General features: G+C 50.8%; 1 protein-coding gene across 6 annotated transcripts in view; it reads left to right on the top strand.

Moving 5' to 3' along the window:
- Positions 1–23280, top strand: part of ZC3H18 (zinc finger CCCH-type containing 18) — a 60552-nt gene that overhangs the window by 12233 nt on the left and 25039 nt on the right. For 5 of the 6 annotated variants that reach the window (XM_064581190.1, XM_064581189.1, XM_045890594.3 and 2 more), the window contains exons 3-9: positions 3997–4081; positions 4715–4783; positions 14503–14651; positions 14980–15072; positions 15943–16100; positions 21285–21402; positions 22612–22880. In XM_064581190.1, coding sequence (XP_064437260.1) covers positions 3997–4081; positions 4715–4783; positions 14503–14651; positions 14980–15072; positions 15943–16100; positions 21285–21402; positions 22612–22880 — 941 coding nt within the window. The remainder of the gene's footprint in view (positions 1–3996; positions 4082–4714; positions 4784–14502; positions 14652–14979; positions 15073–15942; positions 16101–21284; positions 21403–22611; positions 22881–23280) is intronic. The other variant, XM_045890596.3, reaches the window with a different exon arrangement.

Here is a 23280-nt window from a genome sequence, read left to right as displayed (position 1 = left end):
CTTTTGTCTAAACCACACAATTTGTGACTAAGACCTTGAATGACCTTTATATATATTTGGTGTGTTGCCAAAATACCCTTCCAGTCAAATACCTTTCTGCAGGTACCGCTTTGCAGTGGCTTGTAGGGGTGGGGTTTTGCGCACAGCATGGGCCAGCTGTTTATGGCACCTTGGCTTGTTTGTGGAGTGGGGGCCGAGGATCCCTGACATCCAAGCCCCAGGGAGCCTCAGTTAATCCATAGTCTCTCACCTGTTCTGGAAGCCACACTTAACAGCAGACTCACCTGTGGCTTGGTTTCTGCCTCTGCATCTCTCAGAAGAGTGGGTGGAGCCCGCCGACACCAACTCCTACCGTGTGAAGGTCTTCCTTTCTCCTGCAGCTGCTGGGTCTCGCCAGAGCCATTCCTTCCGTCCGGGTTTGAGGACCACTCAGATACGTATTTGTGGGTCTTTGATTTTGACTTTCCCGACTCGCGTCCTCCCGTCTCTGGTGTGTATCCTTCCTTTTATGTCGTGGGTGCACCCACCAGTTTGCTTCTGGCCGGACCACAGGGCCTCTCCCTGTCTTCCACTCTCTACTGTCTCTGCCTGAAGCCACATGATCAGGTGATCTGAAAGAATCCGCGTGCATTACACACTCACCATGATAGCCACCAACAACGGAGCGGTGTGCATTTGACTTTAGAATCCCCTTTTTTGATCTGTGTTTGCATGAAATTCTGCAAGGTTTAACAACTTATTTTAATTTTTCATCAGTTGAAAAGCCATCATACTAAATGGTTCGTTGAAAATTTCGGGATATTGTATTGCCGAGTGATTTATTGATCTTGTTTGTTTTTTAATTAAAGGGGAGACCATAAACCCAGCATAGCACCAGGGACAGCTGTCCGTCTCCATCCTAGCAGGTGTGGGGCCTGGGGGGCAGTGGCCAGTGGGCGTTCTCCGGGTGGATGTTCTACCGCGGGTGCTTTACCGTGCGTTGCTAGGTCTGTTACAGAGCGTTTTCAGCAGCTGCACAGAACTCCTTTATATGGCTCATATGACTGCTCACCAGTCTGAAGATGGGTGGGTGGTTCTCCTTTGTGCTCTGCCAAGTATTAAAAGTCACAGCTTTGCAGAAATACCTCTTTAAATCTGATCTAGTGCACTTGCTGTGAGTCCTGACTGCAGACCTGCTCTCCTCATCTCAACTCCTGTGCCTGAATTTCCAAGTGAAGCAGAGAAATTTGAACGGGTTGTAACCTTTCATAAGAGTTTGTTTTCCTAATGGCCATGAAGAATCTGCTCTCCATTTGAGCTATGTAAACACCACAGGAAGGTGTTAGCATAGTGATCATCACTGTGAGGACAGTTGTAAAAAGAAGATGCTAAGGACCAGAGGAGAGCGGTGCTCTGTCCCTCGCATGAAGGAAACACATTTCCTCTGAGACGTAAGGAAATCATCCTGTTTGGGAAGTGGGGAGGTGGTGCTGGTGTTCAAAGGGGACACACTTCAGTTAGAAGATGAGTACGTTTGGGGACCTAAAAAAGTCCTTGAATAAATTAATTAATCTTTTTCAAAGAAAATAAATCTTCTTTTGGTTCTTAAAGAATATAATTTTACAGCATTTGTTCTTTTCAGTATATAAAATGCCTTTTTTTTTTTGAGATTTATTTATTAGTGCATGTGTGCGCAGCAGGGAGCGGCAGAGGGATGGGGGAGAGAGTCTCTAGCAGGCTCCATGCTGAGCATGGACCCCAACATGGGACTCATTCTCACAACCCTGAGACCATGACCTAAGCTGAAACCAACACTTGGACACTTAACCAACTGTGCCACCCAGATGCCCCTAAAATGGTTTTTTTTAGATTATTTATTTATTTATTTATTTGACAGAGAGAGACGCAGTGAGAGAGGGAACACAAGCAGGGGGAGTGGGAGAGGGAGAAGCAGGCTTCCCGCCGAGCAGGGAGCCCGATGTGGGACTCGATCCCAGGACCCTGGGATCATGACCTGAGCCGAAGGCAGACGCTTAACGACTGAGCCACCCAGGTGCCCCCTAAAATGCTTTTTTAATAAGTAAATATTTTCAAGGCAGAAATGATACAAATACCTAAGCTTTAAAAATATGTCATCGTAAGCCCAGGGTTTGACTTCAGTAGTTTTTCCTTCAGCAAGTGCTTACCATTGGCTACAAGCCCAGTGCTGTGCTTGTACGTGCCACAGTCCGGCCCCGTGGAGCTCGCATTCAGTCGGGCAGAGCCGTGGTGGCCATGACCCGTGCAGCCAGAACCCATCGCGAAGGGAGCTGGGGGGGCCCTGAGGAAGGAGACTTGCCTGTCATCTGAAAATGAGATGAGCCGCATGGTAACAGAAGTGGAGAAGGAAGAAGGCGGGCTGGGGTCAGAAAGGTCACTGTGTGTGGGCAGTCAGGAGAGAGTGGGGTGGCACCAGGTAGGAAGTGGCTCCCAGACCAGGTGGGACTGGGCAGTACTTTGGATGAGGGTGATGCTGCAGGAGAGGGTGAGATGCTCCAGTGACCCCCACACCCTGCCCTGTGTGACCCATTGGGTTGACTGCCCTGGAACAGGCTAGGACACAGGGGCAATGAGGAGCTCCATCTTGGACCTCCCACCAGAGAGGTCAGCAGGGTGGCTGCATACTTGCTCTGGGCTGCAGGTGACCCCTGGGGCTGGGGTCTGAACTGAAGGGCCCAGGTGGGTGTCTCTGCAGGTCAGTGGTGACTGAGGCCCTAGGGTAGTGGGGGCTGGACAGGGCACAGAGCAGTGGTCCAGATCACGGCTGTCCTTTGGAATCCCTGAGGGTGAGACCCACCCAGGCTTTGGTATTTTCAAAGCCCCTACATCATGTTAAAGCTTGACAGCCAAGGTTAGGAGCTCTGGACTGTGAAGAGAAGGGCCTGGGTCTGAGTCTGACCTCACTCTTCCCCAGCCCTAGACTTTTAGAGGACATTGGTGTTTAATTTTTTTTTTTTTTTTTTTTTAAGGAGCAACTTTGAAATATACCAGAACATTTTGTTCTTTTTTTTTTTTTTTTTGGTAGGATTTTGTTTATTTGAGTGAGAGAGAGAGACACAGAGCACAAGCAGGGGAAGGGGCAGAGGGAGAGCCAGAAGCAGGCTCCCCGCCGAGCAAGGAGCCTGACTTGGGGCTCGATCCCAGGACCCTGGGATCATGACCTGAGCTGAAGGCAGACGCTTCACCGACGGAGCCACCCAGGCGCCCTAGTGTGTTTAGTTTTTGTTTTTAAGATTTTATTTATTTGAGAGAGGGAGAAACAGACTCCCCACTGAGCAGAGAGCCCAACAGGCGACTTGATGGATCCCAGGACCCTGAGATCATGACCCAAGCTGAAGGCAGAGACTTAAACCGACTGAGCCACCCAGGCACCCCACGGCATTTAGTTTTAAGAACCTAAAATATTTTGGGGCACCTGGGTGGCTTGGTTGGTTAAGTGTCCAACTCTTGATTTTGGCTCAGGTCATGATCTCACAGGGGGCTCTGCACTCAGTGGGGAGTCTGCTTGGGACTCTCTCTCCCTCTGTCCCTCCCCCCCTGCATGCACTCTCTCTCTCTCTCTGTGTCTCTCTAAAATAAATAAAAATAAATCTTTGAAAAGGAGCATAAATATTTTGTTCTATAAATATTGTTTAAACATAGGAAGTATTAAAAACCTGAAGTGTAACCATTTTCTGCCTGGCATTGCTAATAAGGGAAATATGGTGAAACCCTGCTTTGTACCTTCCTTACCTACTTCACAGGGTGTTCTTACTTGGTGTTCCTGTGTAATGCCTGGGTCTTAGAAGCGAGCCATTGTGTTGGCTGAGGAATCTGAGGTTGGGAAAACATACGTGAATTGCTGAGCAGCGAAGACACAAGCCTTATGAAAATGTCCTTTCTCGTCTGGGGAAGCCATGCCTGTTGGTAGCTGCCCCTCCCACCTCCTCTTCCTTGTTACGGTGATTCCCTCTCAAGTCCTCTTGTCCTTTGTTTCAGGATGATGATCTGGAGGAGGGCGAAGTAAAGGACCCCAGTGACAGGAAGGTGAGGCCTCGTCCCACCTGCCGATTCTTCATGAAAGGTAATTGTCTGAGGGGCCTTGTGTGGCCTTGGCTTTCCCCGGGACTGTGGTGGTGGTTCAGCCCTGGAGCTGAGCAAGGCTGTTCTTGGGGCCAGACCGCGACCATTAGTGGTGGTGGTGGCGTCGATGTTTTGGGGGTCTTTGCCTCGCCTGACTGACTTGGAGGGGGCCAGCCTCACCATTTTCACACTTGGGGTTCCAAGCCCAGCTGTTTCTAGCAGAACCGTAGCTTTAACATTCCCTTGCCGTGAGGCCAGATGGCCCAGGCGCCAGTGCAGACGTTTTCCCACCTCTGTAAGGAAAGTTACCACTTGTTTGCTAAATGTGCCAAAGTACACCCTTCATTTGGAGTGGAGGGGCTCTGAGTGCAGCAAGGTCGCTCGCTCCGGGAAGGTGAATGGTGTGAACCAAGTGGCTGTCACGGAGTGGGGCCAACCCGCACATGGCAGCAGGAACCCTGGTCTGTACGGGTTTCTGTGCCGTGTGACAGTAGTAGGCCCACATTTTCCTTGCCCGGGTAGGAGATGTTTGTGTCTGTCCTAGGCTCGCTCTGGCCCTGGGTGCCCTTGCTCACTGGCCCAGCCTGCGCGTACGGTCTGAATTTCACCAGAGCTTCCTGTACTTCTTTTCCAGATGTGACAGCCTTATCCACTCCTCTTCCACCAATATCACATTCCATACCATTCAGAGGCCAGGTTCAAGGTACAAAGTATACGATATTCACTCTCTGCTCCGGAGGCCAGACTTCTTTCTCCTGGATCCAGAATTCTGATGTGAAGCCAGAAGGAAGGGGGAGGCTCTGAGGGGCAGAGAGCAGTCGTGGACCTCAGTTCTTAGAGGCACTTGATGAGGCTCACGGGAGCTTTGTGGATGGCACGGGGAGGGGGGGATAGTAGGGGACGGTGGAGTCCCATCTTCCTGAGAGGCCAGGCTCTGCCCTTGAGTGGCCCCTGCAGGACCCTCTCCCTACACCCAACATGACGTGGTGCAGAGGGTGCATGGGGACCAAGGAGCCAGTGTGCTCAGGACCCAGGTCAGCTCCCTCCTCAGGGCGAGTGCTCCTGGCCTGTGCCGTTTACATGCAGACATGGCTTCTGCCAAGTGGAAACTCATTGGAGGTAGACGTGCGTGTGGTGAGCTCCACTGTGCAGCCTTGTGCGTTCTGCTTTCAGGAGGGTGGCTGCCAGTGATGTCGAGGGCAGCATGGTCACCCTGAGAATGCAGAGAAGTGTGTGGTATGTTTTAGGAAGTCAGTTCTTAACAGTTTTTTAAAAGTTTTGGTATTTGAGGGGTGCCTGGGTGGCTCAGTTGGTTAAGTGTCTGACTCTTGAACTTGGCTCAGGTTTCGATCTCAGGGTCCTGAGTTCAAAGTGCACATTGGAGCTCAGCGTGGAGCCTACCTAAAATAAGTTTTGGTATTTGAAATATTAATATTTCAGAAAATTTTAACTTAAGCAGAAGATCTCTTTTCCATAATTATGTGGGCATAAATGATGTCAATCCACCATTGAAATTTCTAGATTAAAGAGGAGGAGACCAATACGTACATGTATACGTAGATGTATGTGCACTGTTGTCAAACTGTGTGGTTCAGAATCCTGGCCAGCCCGTCAGGACTAGCCAGGGTCTCCCCTGGCAGGAGGCAGTGCCTTCCATCCATGCCATGGAGATTCCCATCCAGGTGCGCGGGGTCACAGCACTGAAGTTATTTCCAGAATTTAGCAACAGAAGCACACAGGCAAGTGAAGTTATTGCTGGGACTGTAGATCAGCATCCTCGGGAGATGCCTCGTGGGCAAGGACTGGGCACCATCTCCAGGGACCCCATGGTCCCCAGGGCCACATCACAGTAGGAGGGAGGTTCCCAACACAGTCCCAACGAAATGCTCAGCTTGGGTTTCAGAGACAAAGGCGAGTGGTCAGGGCTTTCTGCAGAGAAATCTGAGGCTAGTGGCAACCGGCCCTCTTTGCAACTTGATTGGGCATAATCAATAACTTGTTTCAGGCTTTGCTTTCAAGTATATATTTACCTTTTCTGCCCATACTTCCTTGTTTATTCCTCGGAGTGGTATGATACAGTACAGAAAGAAATCATTGATTCTTTGGGTGTTCTAGAACTTATCTCTTGCTTCTTAGAGTTTTTGGGTGAAAATGTTTTTGCTTACCTTTAGTTTACAAGCTTGGTATTAGTTTGAGATGATTCCGTGTAATTTCCATTTATTAGCAAGAGAAGTCACTTTAAAAATAAAATGGAGTTTGTTGCATTTGATGAGATGTGGAGAAATGGAACCTTCACACTGCTGGTGGGAGCACGAAATGGTGCAGCTGTTGGAAAACAGTGTGGCAGCCTGGAGAACAGGAAAGGGTAGAACTGTCCGGTGATCCGATCCGATCACTTATGCTTCTAGGTCTCTACCCACAAGAAAGGAAAACGTACGTCCTCACAAAAACTTGTATATAAATGTTCATAAAAGCAGTGTTCAAAATAGCCAACAGGTGCAAACAACCCAATGTCCGTCAGTTCATAAATGGTTACACACAGTGCGGGTTGTCGGCACAGTGGGATGTTATACCTCCATGAAGCAAGTGAAGTGCTGACCCCACAGCACGGATGAACCTTGACGGCATTCTGCTGAGTAAAGAAGCCAGACACAAAAGGCCCCTCTTTTGCATTTTCGTCTATATGAACCATCCAGCATGGATCCATAGAGGCAGGAACTGGGTTGGTCATTGTCTAGGCCGCAGAGCCTGGGCAGGGAGGGAGGGAGTGGGAGCGGGCGGTGGGGGTGACAGCCAAGGAGTGCGGGGCTCCCTTCTAGGGTGATGGTTGCGTACCTTCTGCGTACATACTAAAACTCACTAAATTATGCACTGTAGTTTGGGGTATTTTATGGTATGTGAATTCTATCTTAATTTGAAAATTCTTCCTAAGAAAATTTTTTAGTTCTATTTCTATTAAAAGATTTCTATAGATTAATCATTAATTGCCCAAATGGATACATGTGACCAGTGACAATGAAATGTACTTAGAAATAAAAATGGAAACTTTTTTTTAAAGGTTTTATCTATTTGACAGAGAGCGATCATAAGCAGGGGGAGCTGCAGGCAGGGGGAGAGGGAGAAGCCGACTCCCCACAGAGCAGGAAGCCCGACTCAGGACTCAATCCCAGGACCCTGAGATCATGACCTGAGCTGAAGGCAGACACTTAAAACCAACTGAGCCACCCAGATGCCCCTAAATGGAAACATTTTTAAGCACCGTGTTTTGTTGATGGTATATTTTTACCTCTAGTGTATTTATGTTGAATCATCAAGATAAAAAGTACTATCTACAAAAGCATAAGTAACATTTTCTTTAAATTGTGTCCTACTTTGGGTTCTGATTGAGCCAGATGTCAATACTGCCCATCCATTCTGCAGGCCAGACCTCGTCTCTGCTCCTTCCTGTTCTCCCCCTTTCTTTCCCTCCCTCCACCCCCCTTTTCTTACACACACACACACACACACACACACACAATTTCGTAATATATGCCTAATGTAAAGTTTACCATCTTCACCATTTTCAGGTGTACAGTTCCTGGCTTTGAGTACATTTACTTTGTTGCCATCGCCACCATCTATCTGTAGAATTCTCTCCCTCTTGTAAAACTGAGACTCTGTAGCCAGTAAACAGTCACTCCCCATTCCTCCCTCCAGCAGGCCCTGGCAACCACCATTCTATTGCTGGTGATTTTGACTACTTTACGTGCCCGATAGGAGTGGAATGATACAATTCTTGTTTTTTTGTGACTGCTTTATTTCACTCATCCTGGTGTCCTTGAGGTTCATCTGTGTTTTAGCAGGTGTCAGAATTCTCTTCCTTTCCTAGGTTAGTATTCCATTGTGTGTACACCACATTTTGTTCATCCATTCATCCAACAGTGGACAGTTGGTGTTGTTTCCATCTTTTTGCTACTGTGAACATAGGTATGCGAATGTGTCTTCAAGACCCTACTTTCAAATTTTGGGGGTGTGTACCCAGAACTGGAATTACTGGATCATATGGTGATTCTATTTTTAATTCCTTGAGGAGCCTCCATGCTGTTTGCCGTGGCACCAGCACATTGGATCCCCGCCCGTGGTGCGCAAGGACCCAGGGCCTCCTCGCCAACACTTAGTATGTTCTGACTTTTTGATAGCAAGCATCCTAATGAGAAATGGTATCTCATTGTGGTTTTGATTTACATTTCCATAATGATTAGTGATGGTAAGCATCTTTTCATGGGCCCATTGGCGTTTTGAACAGTCTATCTTCATTGGAGAAATGTTCATTGCCTGTTTTTGAATCCCTGCATTCTCTTTTTTTTTTTTTTTTAAAGATTTTATTTATTTATTATTTTATTTATTTATTTGAGAGAGAGAGAATGAGAGACAGAGAGCATGAGAGGGAGGAGGGAGAGACAGACTCCCTACCAAGCAGGGAGCCCGATCCCAGGACTCCAGGATCATGACCTGAGCCGAAGGCAGCCGCTTAACCAACTGAGCCACCCAGGCGCCCCCTGCATTCTCTTTTATGTTTAAAGCAGCAGGTCTTCAAATGTGGTCTGCGGACCCCTAAAGGTTCTTAAAATTCTTTGAAGGGACCCTGAGGTCAAAACTACTTTTGTGGTCCTGAGCCTACTAGTAGTTGGGCATTGACCACCAGACACTCGGAGTGGAGTAATAGCAGTTTTACTTAATGGTGTCTCTAAGAGAGTAGTAAGAATTAAATTAAATTTTACATTTGAGTACAGGTCTTTAAAAAAATACATTAAGGTATAATATCCATGCCCTAAAATTCATGTGTTTTAAGCATACAATTCAATGATTTTTATTAAATTTACCAAGTTGTGTGGCCGTCACCACAATCCAGCTGTAGAGCATGTCCATCTCCCCAGGAAGACCCCATAGTGCTGGTCTTTCCCACATTCAGCCTGACGAGATGCGAGCGCTCCCGGAGCCCCTCAGCTGGGAGGTGCCACACAGGAAGGTGCCAGCCGCATCTCCAGGGAGGGCACGCGAGGCTTGCGCCGTGAGCGGGGACCGCTGCAGGACACAGGGCACAGTCTCCTCCGAAACAAAGTGAGCCCACCACCTCCAGGAGAACAGCTGACAGTATCTGTTGCTAATGATGACTTTGGGCTGTCACGTGAAAGTCAGAATTTTGGAGGGCCTCAATCTCCACCTGCAGTGCTTAATGACTTTTCCAGATGACCGTTGCATGGTGTCCCAGAATCACACCTGCGTAGAAAGTCCACTCGCAGTTCGAGGCGGAACAGTGCGCATCTGTGGAACAGTCAGAAATGTTCAGCGCGAGGGTTACAGACCCTGCACGGCAACAAACGGCCGAGAAGCCTTGCTTGACAAGGTTCAAGTGGCCTCAGGGACACACGAGAGTCGCTGAGGCTGGCTTTCCTTCACCTACTTCAGCACAAACGAGCTGTCCTGGCAAACTGAATGCAGAAGCCGACGAGAGAGAGCCGCTGTCTTCTGTGTTCCTGTCAGCTTGAAAGAGGTTTGCAAAAAGGAGAGAATTCTGCTCGTGTCATTAAGTATTTTTAAAAGTTATTTTTCATGAAACACTTATGCTAATGTATTGTTACCATAAGTTACACATAGCATATACTATGTCTTTAAATTTTTTCAGTCTTAATTTCTGTAGTGAATACCAGTAGATCCGACCATTTGTGATGCTTTGGGCTCCTAAGACCTAGAAGTTAAAGAACTTCTGGTTTCAAGTCAACATTGTTTACAAAGCAGCAGCCCAGATATTATTTTAATTATTTCAGCTAGACAGTGAAGGTATTCGTTAGAGAAATTAAAATATCTCAGATACCCTGAGAGGTGACTGGTTGTCAGTGAAATGGGAAAGGAAAGTACTCCTGAGTTGTTTGTGTTCTGTTGTTAAAAACTTGCACGTGATGGACGTGGGACTTGATACCCATTAGGATACATGTTTATAGATTCTCAGTTTGTCCTTAATATTGAATGGTTCCATTTTTACATATCCTGCCTTCCTTCCACTGGTAATTTCTTAAAACCATGAAGCACTTTAAACCTCCTGATTTTTACAATCCCTGTATTTATTTTCTCTTCTGAGTTACTCAGACTAACAGGAAATGGGACCGCCGTGTCTTACTTAGAAATAACGCGGTAGCGGGACGCCTCGCGGACACGGCGAGGACAGCCCATAGACGAAGCCGGCGCTGCGCCGTGCTGACAGCCAGCAGACCGATCTAGTCGTCTCTCTGGAGCCGGCGCGCGTACGTGCTCGCGAGCACGCCCGCAGATCTGCTTTCTTCTCCTGACGTCGCATGCTGCAGGAGGGGCGGGGCGGGTCCGTGGATTGGTCAGTGGTGTGGTTGTGAGCAGTGGCTTACTGCCGCCGGAGACGTGGCTTTGGTGTCCCATCATCTCTGGGTTCAGTTCCTCTGATGGCTGCGGAAGGACTGGGTAGGTTTTCTGCAAAGGTCGTGTGTGTCTCACTGGCCGTGGGTGTGTTGGTAATGCGCACGCAGGTTCCCTTTTCATGGATCTGTGATTTAGTGAGAGAAGCAAGGGTCAACACACAGGGTACAAGTGGGGCAAACGTGGGGGTGGATACATCGATTGATTGATTGATCCATCCCCAGCAAATTGATAACTGTCTCTGGTCGAGGGCCCTGGAAGCATGGAGACCTCACTGAATACCTTTTAGAGTATTGGGATATATTCTTGTGTGCTACTTTTATTTCATACCTATAAATATTTCATATATATAAAATAACAGTGTCTCCACAGGCTTTTATGATGATTAAAAAAACAGTAGTTCCTAAGATGCCCACCATTCAGTTACGAAATCAAACATTATCAGTGCCTTCGCGAAGAATCTTGTCCCCCGTCCTGCCGCCGTGACCATGCTTCCAGTTCTCCTTGTTCCCTGCTGGCTCGTTAAGCCAGTGTCCCCACGTGGAGTCGTTAAATCATTAGGAGCCTGTTTCTTTCCCCGGTCAGAGTCACAGTCCACATAAATTCTGTGTTCGTGAAGTTTCATTTGGAAGTAGAAGACCATATAGTTCTAAAACGAGATTTTTGCCTCCACTTTGTAGAGAATATTTTTCCCTAAACAAAATGCTTTTTTAAATTATGGAAGTAATACATACTAACAGAGAGTAGGACAGTAAAAGTTAAAGTCTTTTTACCATCCAGCAATTTGGGGTGTTTCCTTCCAGGCTTTTTTCTACACAGATAAAAATTCACTTTTAAAAAGGCTAGTGGGGGGCGCCTGGGTGGCTCAGTCGTTAAGCGTCTGCTTTTGGCTCAGGTCATGATCTCAGGGTCCTGGCATTGAATCCCGCATCAGGCTCCCTGCTCAGCGGGAAGCCTGCTTCTCCCTCTCCCACTCCCCCTGCTTGTGCTCCCTCTCTCGCTGTCTTTCTCTCTGTCAAATAAATAAAATCTTTAAAAATAACTAAATAAATAAAGATTTAAAAAAAATAAGGCTAGTGGATGGTTGGCTCAGTCGATGGAGTGTGCAAATCTTGATCTCAGGGTTGTGAGTTCGAGTCCCATATCAGGCGTAGAGATGACGTAAAATCTTAATAAAAATCAAAAGGCTACTGGGAGTGGACAGCTCCTGTGCTCACTCCTCCCTGCGTGTGCTGGGCATCTGTCCTGGTGGTAGGTGCTTGTAGACCTCCCCTCCTTCTGCCTGGAGCAACCTTCTCCTTGTGTTTGGTGGCCAGGAGTCAAGACATGTCCATCCGGGATCTTTGCACACCCAGCCGCACACGGTCCACGAGGACAGGCTCCTGTCACCCACCAGAATCTCGGGGGGCGCAGGCCGCTGCTCCTGCCTCTGGCACTCCTGACTGATTTCTTCTGTTCCTCTTTTCTCCTCCTGCCTGTGGGAGCAAGAAAAGATCTTTTTTGTCAGCGGGCTCATTGGGTGATGTTTTTGGTTTTGTTTTGAAAATATTTTACATATAGGGGCACCTGGGTGGTGTCCGACTCTTCGTTTCAGCTCAGGTCATGATCTCAGGGTCGTGAGTTAAGCCCCGTGCTGGGCTCCACGCTCAGTGTGGAGTCTGCTTGGGCTTCTTTCCTCTTCCCTCTCCCTCCCCCTCTGCTCCTCCCCCTGCACACACTCGCACTCTCTCTCTCTCTCTCTCTAAAATAAATAAGTAAAATCTTTTAAAAAAATATTTTACATACAAAAAAGAACTGTGATTCTCAAATACCCATTTATCCACCACCCAGGTACATAAGTTTGGTTAAAAAGTTATGGAAACCTGGAGTTTATTAATACTTTCCTGTACTTGCAGATTTTCTGCAGAAAATCTCCATTAGTCTTTTACCTGCACATCAGTGAGGATACCGTGCGAGCTCTGTGACAGATGGGGAAGGGCTTGACAGCCCTTTATTTAGATGCAGGACTGCATACAAGGTCTGTTTTCTGTAAAGCTCTCTGAGACTCTGGGATCTGAAACCCTCATAGTGTAATATTTCCCAGCCTCTGACTTACATGATCTCTCTAACGCTCTTAGGAATTTTAAAAGTTAGTTATTTTTGCGTTTCCAGAGAATTAGTTTTAAGCATACTTTATTTTGCATTTAATTCATGTCACTATGTTACTAGGTTGGTTTTAATACAAGCTTAAATATTCATGATGTCAAATTTAGCTTTTTCTTAAATACCAAATGATTATTTCTCTTTATGTTATACAAGGAAAAATGTGTTTTGTTGATAGAAACATTCAAGTGGAATATTACATTTAGAAGGGAATATATATTAAAAGATGGTTTAAAATTTAACTACATGTTAACCCCTTGAAAATGTTTTTAAAATTAGATATTTATGCCATATATTTCTTTTTACTCTTAAATAGATATTACGCTTAAAAAATTAAATTTTTATTTTTATTCATGTGTTTTATTTATTTATTTTTTTAAGTAATCTCCGGGGGTGCCTGAGTGGCTCAGTTGTTAAGCATCTGCCTTCGGCTCAGGTCATGATCCCAGGGTCCTGGGATCGAGTTCCGCATCAGGCTCCCTGCTCGGCAGGAGGCCTGCTTCTCCCTCTGCCACTCCCCCTGCTTGTGTTCCCTCTCTCATTGCGTCTCTCTATGTGAAGTAAATAAATAAAATCTTTATAAAAATAAAATAAGGGGCACCTGGGTGGCTCAGTTGTTAAGCGTCTACCTTCAGCTCAGGTCATGTCCTGGGATCAAGCCCCACATCGGGCTCTCTCCTCGGCGGGAAGCCTGCTTCTCCCTCTCCCACTCCCCCTGCTTGTGTTCCCTCTCTCGCTGTGTCTCTCTCTGTCAAATAAATAAAATATTTAAAAATAAACAAAAATTAAAATAAAATAAAATAAAATAAAAAATATCCGCCCAACGTGGGGCTCACACTTGTGACCCTGAGATCAAGAGTCACACGCTCCACCAACTGAGCAGGCACCCCCCCCATATTAAATTTTTATTAAAAAGTGGTTCACTTACTAATTAAAACTTGGACTTCTTGCCTTCTGCTCTGAAAAGTCAAGTGGTTTCCTTGAATCATCTTGGTGTTCTGTTAGGGAGTAATTCTAAAAGATGACATTTTTTGTTTTTTTGTAAAGTATGAACACCCAGTATGTTACAGTCTTCTATATCTTGTCTCTCTCACACATTTTCAAGCACAGAAGTTTCCTGGGATGGTTTGTGAGACTTTTGGTGGGAGAAATGCAGATTTACAGAGCTGGTAGAGACGCCCCGAGACAGACGCAGAATTCTCGAGGCAATCGCAGTGTTTGGAGTCAGGATAAGGATCATGCCCGCGCACCTCGGAGCCCTCCTGGGGGTGCAGTGTCCCCCGAGTGGGAGACCACCTCACAGAGCAGGGGGCAGCCTCGGATTGTCTGAGAAGCTCTGGGACTTCACTGTTTTTAGGGGGCGATGAACTCTTCCCAGAGTGACTTAGGAACAGGGGCTGTGTTTCCTCGACCACATGACCCCAGCCCCTTTCAGGAGCCCTTAGGAAGTACTGCTCGCGGGAGGCTCCTCAGCCCGGGCTCTGGCCCCGAGACCTTCCCGGCCTGCCTGCCAGGCACCGGGCGGGGGGCGGGGGGGCTGGTGGTTGCTGTGCCCGGTTCAGGCGTGCGGCGTGGGCCCGGTCGGCCCCGCTCTGAGCTCTGACTCTGCCGCCGCAGCCGCCTGCCTTGGGGCCTGTCCGTGCTCAGGTGACACAGCGAGTGAGACGGCGAGGGCTGCGGCAGGAGCCCTGGAGCACGTGGTGGCGGGGGGCGGGGGCCTCCCCAGGCCTCCGTAGAGCCGCTGCTCCCGACACTGCCCCCAGGCTGCTGCCACTGCAGGCAGAGCGGGCAGGAAGCCGACCCGTGCGCTCTGGTTCTCTTCTCCCCTTTCTGACCTGGCTTTTGTCTCCATAGGGAACTGCACGTGGGGAATGAACTGTAGGTTTATACATCCTGGAGTCAACGACAAGGGCAACTATTCCTTAATCACCAAAGCCGAACCTTTCCCGCCTAATGGTGCCCCGCCTCTTGGACCTCACCCACTGATGCCTGCCAACCCATGGGTGCGTGAACACCTCTTTTCTTTAACCGCTAGCAGATGGGACATCTAAGCTCTCTGAATCTTCAGCTTACAGCACATTAACACACCCTGTGTAAAAGGCACTTCTGTGACGTCACACAGTCACTGAGTCGCCTTCCAGATGCTTCCGTGTCTCCATGTGGAGGTAATTCTAGATTCAGGCAGGGCAGCGGGTCAGGGGCCAGACTGAGGCTCGGAGAGCGGGTGGTGTGCAGCCACGAACGCTCTCACTGGGGTTTTTGCTCCCGTTTCTTTATAAATTTTAAAGTTTTGCTTGCTTTCTCAACTTTTCCCTTCTCGTTTTTTAATAGGGTGGGCCAGTAGTTGATGAAATTTTGCCTCCACCCCCTCCAGAGCCCCCCACAGAGAGTGCCTGGGAACGAGGACTCCGGCACGCGAAGGAGGTAACCAGACAGCCCGAGAAGAAAATGCTAGCTGCGCTCCTTGAGCAAAAGTAGCATTTCTTTGATTCAGAGACAAGGATTGAAAACCCAGTAAAGTCTCTGAAGTGAGGATATACTTCTCTGATTTCTCTGAGGAGTTACAAAAGGAAACTCATGTCTGTCGATGTCTCCGCGGTGCGCGAGGTCACAGCCCACAGGCCTGCTGCCTTCCCGTGGCTTGGGCAGCAGCAGCCCCCACAGCCCACCGCCGGCCGCCCCGTGCCCCTCCCCGGAGACTTAGCCAGGGGCCCCTGCCTGTGGAGGAGCTGTCCTCTTCTGAGACCGCCCTCCTCTCCCTCCCCGCTCCCTCACTCCGTACTGTGGCCCTGGCTGTCAGGCTAGTGGTCCGTCGGCACCAGGCCTGCTTGCTGAGCCCCCACTTCTCTCCAGGGAAGTGACAGACTAAGACAAAACCCTTCTCCTCCCTCGCTCAGCACACACCCCACCACCCCTCCTTTCCTCTGAGACTGGAACCACTCCATGTGGCTTTTATGCCACCAGCAGCCTCACCTTCCTCTCCACACTTGGGCTTCCTCACCGAGTGACTGTCTGGGGCTTCCCAGCTCAGTGTCAGGACTATTTCTAGGAGGTGGCCAGCTCTCTCACCCCTTTCTGGAATGGGAGCGAGCTCCGTGGCACTACTGAGCGGGCCTGTCCTGACTGCCAGGTGCAGTGACCGCGCACTCCAGGCCCAGAGCTGAGGTGCATCTCCCCCACCGCGCGTGCGGGCCACTCGGCCGTGGTGGCCGGGGCTCCACGGGTCACACCAGGACAGGCTTCCTTTTGCTTTTCTAAACAGTAACCGGCGTTGACTTCTTCTTACAATGGTAGGTTTTAAAAAAAGCAACCATTCGAAAAGAACAGGAGCCTGATTTTGAAGAGAAAAGGTTTACGGTGACCATTGGTGAAGATGAACGGGAGTTTGACAAGGAGAATGAAGTTTTCCGAGATTGGAATTACCGTATCACCAGAGATGTCCGAGACACAGTGTAAGAACAGTTCTGTCTCTTCCTTCCCTTTTCATAAAGTATTAAGTTGTCCCCAGCTGTGTGAGCCCGGGCTCTGGAGAGCAGAGGCACATAGGTTCCCTCAGGCATTGCGGGCCTATGCTTGTCCCCTGTCCTGGACTAAGAATGGCATCCCCAGGATCCTTTCAGACGCTTGGCATGAACTTTCCTTGGTTTTTTGCTCCGTGAGGGAAGGGTGTCAGCTCTGCCAGGGCCGTGCGCCTGGGGAGGGCTCGCCTCCCTGTGGGTCCCTCTGAGCTCGGAGAGCTTCTACAGGTGTTTTTGGAGCCTTGTCGTCTGCCTCTGCCCGCCCTCCAGGCCCCCATAAGACTGTCACCAGAGTCCAGGAACTTGGCAGGTGTGACCCTTTTCGTTGTAAATGCTCTCTTTGTTGTTTTTTCTCCCAGATGTTTTACTGTTGGTCTTTTAGAGACTCATGCCCGAAGTACACATGGTAGAAAACCTAAGTCAGGGTTTTAGAAATCGTGTAATGTGAAGTAAAGCTCTCATCTGCCCGTGCTCCGGTTGCAGGGGAAGGAAGGCCGGCTTCGTTGTGCTCCCCTCTGTGGAGCAGAATCAGGCAGGGTTCTCCTGAGCAGCAGCTGCAGTGTGGGCCCAGGTCACAGGGATGGCGTGGCATTCGGCCTGTGATCGGAGCCGGCTTCAGCATCGTGTCAGGATTGTAGCGACATGCGTTCATGCTTGCTTCCGGGAAGGCCCCGTCGCCGGGCTCTGGCTGAGGTGCTGGTGGACGGCGTGGAGGGGAGGGGCTCCTGCGGGGCTTGTGTGTCAGGACCCCGGCGCCCTGACCTGCTCCCGCCAGGCTGTCTCAGGACCCTCCTGTCACATGTGCAGAAAGGAGGAGAAGCGCTTTGGTCCACGCCTGCCATGGCAGGGAACAGCTCAGAGGTCGATGCGTGGAGATTGAAAGATGGAGTTCAGACCTCTGTGTTTTGTCATTCTGGGTATGGAGTCATGTCAGATCCCGGACAGGAACATGGGAGTCAGAAATGTCTGCTAAGTCGTGCGACTCCCTTCATGTCCTGAGGCCTCGTATTTTCCTTGTGTCAGATGCCAGTGATCATCTTGCCTTGCGGGGGGTGGGGGGGGATCCCGGGAGCTCTGGTGCGGGGCAAGTGACTAGCACGGAGCAGAGGGTGCTCCCTGAGTGTGGTCATTCTGAGCCCTGAAAGAAAAGGTTTAGAATCTCAAGGTTCATCCTTGCCACTGTGTTTCCCAGCCCTGTTTGGAGCGGGGACTTGAACACGTGCCTCCTGAGGACCAGTGTGGCGAGTCTGGGTCTGGGCCTCCCACCTTGCACTTGGTGCCGGGCTGACGCTGGCTGCCGACTCCGCGCCTCCTCTGCTGGGGGCGGGGGTTCCCCGCTGCAGGGCCTTCAGCCTGTAAAGCCTCTGAAGATGGGCCTTTGAGCCAAGTTCTCACTCAGGTTTGGTGTTTGAACATCAGGGCCTTGGGGCTAATGAACCAGGGCTTCTGCGACACTCGTGGGCCAGGCCCCAGCCAGACCTTGTCAGTCAGGACCTCCGGGAACAGGGTCCCAGCGTGAGTCAGGGCAGAAGCCACCTCTGCTGTGTCCGTTGGCGTCCACTAAGCAGAGGAGACCTCCCCCCCCGGCTATCGTAACGAAGAGCATGTAACGTAAAGACACGCTGTCTACTAGACTCTGGGAGCAGCACCCTCAGGAAGCAGCGCCCCCACCCCTGCAGGGAGGGAGGGGAGAGGCTGGAGGAGGTGCTGGGAGTCCAGCCACTGAGGAGGGGACGCTGGCCAGCTACACTGACGTCTCTGAGGTGGGCGAGGAGGCTGGGGTGCAGGAGCCCTGTGGGCAGTGATGGGCCAGGGCCAGGACAGAGCCCTTGTCCACCCCGGCCTCACCAGCTCCCAGGGCACCTGCTGTGGGCCAGCCTCACACGGAGCACTTGGCAGAGAGCGTGCGGGGCGGCTGAGGCACCAAGCAGGGAGCTTAACAGCAGTTCAAGGGCCAGTGATGGAAAACTCAGAAAGCCCAGAATTGCTAGTTCTTTCCTAGGAGCCTGTAGCGTCTCCACTTTGGTGCCCAGGTGCCCCTCAGCCGGCAGCGCAGCAGGCCTGTGACCAAGGTCCCTGTGTGTGCCAGGTGAGGGGAGGGGGGCACAGGCCCGAGGGCTGAGCTCCGGGGGTGGCCTCGGGACCAGCAGCACACCGGGCCGGAGGGCTTGTCAGAAATGCCCCCATCCGAGCGTCAAGGGCGGGTGGAGCCCAGCTGGCTGCTAACAAGCCTTCTGGGTGATTCTGCTGCCCACCCACTGAGGTCTGAGAACGTGGACATCCGTTCCCGGGACCTGGGCTCCCTGGCCTGACGCTGAGGGTAGGGACGGAAAATTCTGAATCGCTGTCACGTGGTGGCGCCTGCTGGCCTTATCATGGTCGGGCTCCAGTAACACGGAGCTGGGTGCTTCGTTGGAGACCCGCTGGGGAGGTGCCTGCTCAGGAGCTGTGAGGAAGCTCTCTGAGGTGGCATAAAGGACAGGAAAACAGGTGTTCTCTTTATGCTATTATTTGGAATTAATTTGTCCAGCAGGATCATTTGGTAAAAATAGTGCCTTTCTAGACAGACCCCAATTCATAGCTTTAGGAGCTTCTTTCCACCACCTGAGGCACTTTATTCAGATGCCGACCAACTCATGGGATCTGACATGCACAAGACATTAAGAAATGTCACCTCAGGGCGCCCAGCTGGCTCAGTCAGGGGAGCACACGACTCTTGATCTCGGGGTCATGAGTTCAAGCCCCGTGGTGGGCTTGGAGCCTACTTAGGAAAGGAGGGAGGAAGGAAACCTCTCTGCACAGGCTGCTGGGGCGGGGTGTGAACCCAGAATGCTACGCTGAGCCCGCAGGACGGTGGGAACTGGCAGACGAGGGGACCCCAGGGTGTCAGCTGCAAGGAATGGGTCCTTGGCGGGAGCTGTCAACAGCAGTAACCTGGGCCTGGGCTGGAGCCCTTACCGGTGTGCGTCCGTCGAGCTACTGCTCTTTGCTCAGCCGGCTGGCCGTGCCCTCCAGGTCTGAGCAGTCCCGCAGGGAGGGCCCATTTACACCCCGCTTACCCAGTTTCCCAAACACAAATCGGCAGACACAGCCCTCCTTTGAGAGAACACACACCCTCACATCCGCTTGGGAAGGGGCCCCTCAGGGCCTCCATTGGCTGAAGATGGTGCTGGTGCCTCGGGGGCCGCATTCTCTCTTCCGTTCTGGCTGCAGCAGGCCTCTGCCATTCCTGACCCCTGTCTTAAGTACGATCTGAGTAGTGTGGGGCTTAGGTGCTTAGGAAGATGTCTGGCTGCTTGGAATGAAAGAGAGCTGTGTCATCCACAGAGCCAGCCTTGGGGGGGCCTGCCGGAGGTCCTGGACAAGCCGGGGGGGAGGCCTCCCAGAAAGCAGCCTGCTGGAGGCCATCAGGTGAACCAGATCAGGCCTTGGCGGCTCCCCAGAGCAACACCTTTGTGGGTTGTAGGCGCCTCGGTTTCCCCCACCAGCTTACTCAAAGGGGAGAGTTGGTCTCGAGCCAAGAAATCCCTGCAAGAATGCCCACGTGTTGCTGGGTTTACATTTCCTCTTTCCTCCATCAGGGTCCCAGGCATCCCCAGGGCAGGTCCTCTGGGTCCGTGGGTAAGGTGGGGTCTCCTCACCTTCCTCGCAGAGGTTAGTGGTGGTTCCCTGCGGGAGGCTCCTTTATCCTCCCTGCTGGGGTCTGTCTCTGGGTTTCCTGTCACATTCCTGTGGGCCATTTCTTTCCTCCCCAGAAAGGCCTCCTACCGTGGCTTATTGTCTCAGAGGGCGTGTCTTTCTTGGCTGGTCTCCCTTTCCTCTGTCTCCCTGTGCACCTGAGAACCAGCTTGTCTAGCTTCATGCAGAAGCTCACTGCTGTTTGTACTGGGATTACCCTACGTTTATTAATTAACGGACAGACAGCTGACTTCTTGCCAGTGTCTGGTCATCCTGACCCAACACAGGGAACATTGTCTCATTTATTCACGTGTGTTTTTGTGTCTTTCCAGTGTTTTCTGTGTTTGTTTTTGTTTCAGTTTTAGGTAGTTAACATACAGTGCAATATTGGTTTCTGGAGTAGAATTCAGTGATTCATCACTTCCATAGAACACCCAGTGTCATCCTAACAGGTGCCCTCCTTAACGCCCATCCCCCATCAAGCCCGTCCCCCACCTTCTCCCCTCCAGCAACCCTCAGTTCTCTATCCTTATGAGTCTCCCATGGTTTCTCTCCCTTTCTGATTTCGTCTTATTTTATTTTTCCCTCCCTTCCCTTATGGTCCTGTGTTTTGTTTCTTAAATTCCACATGCAAGTGGAATCATGATAATTGTCTTTCTTTGATTGACTTATTTCACTTAGCATAATACCCAGGCACCCCAAATGTGTAGATATTTAACAGTGTTTGTTCTTCCAATCCATGAGCATGGAACATTTTTCCATTTCTTTATGTCCTCTTGAGAGTGTTGTGAAATTTTCCTCAAATACGTTCTGCTCGTTTCTGGTTAAATGAACTTTGTTCCTCAGTATTTTTGTTTCTTGCTTACTGTTGTAAATGCAGACCACTCTCTCTCCCAAGCGGTGAGTATTTGGTCTCGGTCTGCCCCGCTGGGTTCTTCTGGCTGCTTGGAGTGGCTTTACTGTGCCTCAGTTTCCAGGTGTAGATCTTTTTCCTTTTCGCCCAGTCTCTGGCCTCCTGGTTGTGGCTGGGCCTCTGTCCCACCAGTGGGTGCTCCTGGAGGCCGTGGCCTCCTCGCATTGGCCTGGCCTTACAGAAACGCCCCTCTGTGCCCATGGCTTCAGTCCCACAGTGCACACATATGTGTGGTCACATTAGGAAAGCGCCACCTCCACTTCCCTTCCGTTTTGTCACCAGGAGTGGGTACTCTTGTCCCAGACATTGCCACCATCTGTGGTTCCAGTCCTGTGATTTTTCTCTCTAGGTTTGTCATGAATCTCCTCGTATTGGTCCAACCTTGCACTCCTGGAAGAAATCCCGCTGAGTCATGGTGTCTGTTTTCATAACGTGGTGTCAGATTCTGTTTGCTAACATTTTATGTAATGTTTTTGCATTAATATTCCCAAGTGGCAAGATTTACTTTTCCCGGGCTCTGTTTTCAGACTAGAGCCTTATGCAGACCCGTATTACGACTATGAAATCGAGCGTTTCTGGCGTGGCGGGCAGTACGAGAACTTCCGGGTGCAGTATACGGAGACGGAGCCGTACCATAATTACCGGGTAAGTGGGATGCAGGTGTGCACATCTGAGCTCACTGGGCAATTCCTTAAAATGATCCCCTTTTTATTTTATAGGACTTCATACGGTCTTAGTCCTGTGTTGGCAGTGTGTCAGTTTCAAGCCTAAATTAACTGCGGAGAACAGTTCAGATCCACAGATTGAATTGGTGGTGGTTTGAACAGAGACTTCCTTTAATTTACCTGTAGTCCTGCTGTGTTTTTTTTAAAACTTAGGTTTGCCGATTGGGTTATTAATATTAATATAAGCTTGCATGGGAGTGTGTTCCACCCTCCTGAACAAATTCCTCCTTCAGACTTCTTAGTAATACCGTTTATAATTGTGCTGTCCCCCTCCATTTTCATAACCTGGGCCTCTCCCCAGCTGTGCCATGGTGGCCTCCTGGAGGACTATTCTGTATTGGTATTTTTCGATGAACGAACATGTTTCAGTGTTTTGAGTCCCTCGTGTTTTCAGAGCGGTGGGGAACCTGCCGCTAAGAAAAGGTCTGGTGGGAGCAGTGGGGCGGTCTTTGTCCTGTGACTTATATGACAGAGTTTTGAGTTTTCAGGACCAAAAGGAAGTGACTGCCCTGGGAACCCATGGGTGGTGGGACCATGGTTGACCATCCTGTGCCCCTCTCCCTGATAGAGCATCGGTGGGGCCAGGCTGCCGGGGTATGGGTGCCGCAAGCAACCTTTCCGTCACCTCTCTCCCCCACCATGTCCGAGGATGCGGGCCAGGGAAAGAGCAGGAACATGCTTCATTTCCCCACAAGGCCACCTGGAGCCTAAAACCCGTCTTCGTGCTGTGATTTGGGCTTTATTGTTTTACCTTTGAATATTAGTGGAAATGGAACGGATGAGTGCAGACTGGTTCAGAAAGATGTTCAAGGGTTGTGCATAGGAAAGCAAGGGCCACCACTTTGGAGCGCGCCCTCTGTACCAGGCTCCAGCAAGCAGAGTGCTTTGGTCCAAGCCCACGAGAGGCCTTGCCAGGTCGTGTCCACCCCTCACCGGAAGGGCTGAGGCGGGAGGCAGGTGGTGCTGAGCTGTTAGGTTGGGTCCCAAGCTGGCCTCTGGCTCGTGGCTTAACGCTGTTTTAAGGAGAAGCTTGGGAACAGAGTGGGCACTTGAGATCGTTCCCCGTGGCCTTCAGTGTGCCGCCTGCACTTGGTGCCAGGTGCCACCCAGCACGTGTGTTTGGCTTTAGGACCGGGAGCGCGAGCGGGAGCGGGAGAACCGACAGCGGGAGCGCGAGCGGGAGCGGGAGCGGGACCGAGAGCGGGAGCGCCGGCAGCGGGAGCGTGAGCGGGAACGCGAGCGGGAGCGTGACAAGGAGCGGCAGCGGAGGAAAGAGGAGTGGGAGAGAGAGCGAGCCAAGCGGGATGAGAAGGACCGACAGCACAGAGACCGCGACCGGGAGAAGGAGCGCGAGAAGGAGAAAGAGAAGCCGAAGCCCCGTTCCCCGCAGCCGCCAAGGTAGGCCATCCGCCGGCTGGGCTCTGGGATGGTGGCCCCGGGCCCGGAGAGGAGGGGGCTCGCCAGTTGGTCACAGGTCCTGTCTGCTTCCCATGGCCCGGTGCCTGCAGTCCCACAGTCGTGGCTGGGAAATGGTGTTTTGAGGGGCAGGTGCCACCCCGTCCTGTAGCGTGTGTGTTACGGTGGGAATGCGCACCAAGAGCTCCTTATCATCACCCTAAATCAGGGAAGTTGTGAATTCCCAGCCCCCCTGCTTTGGCAGAGGGGGTGGGAGGTTGCCGGCCAGCGGGTGGCGCTCTGGGGTCTCGTGCGGAGGGCAGGCCTCCGGTGAGCTGGCTGGCTGGGTGCTAGTGACGCTGCTGGGCTGCGTCCGGAGAGCTGCCCGGGTGACCACTGGGGT

This window comes from Mirounga angustirostris, unplaced genomic scaffold, assembly GCF_029215605.1.
Source record: "Mirounga angustirostris isolate CCGP_5_RB_7025 unplaced genomic scaffold, mMirAng1.0.hap1 SCAF_16, whole genome shotgun sequence".
In the NCBI taxonomy this organism is placed as follows: domain Eukaryota; kingdom Metazoa; phylum Chordata; class Mammalia; order Carnivora; family Phocidae; genus Mirounga; species Mirounga angustirostris.
Note: the sequence above shows the minus strand (reverse complement) of the source record. Positions and strands in the feature narration are given on the sequence as shown.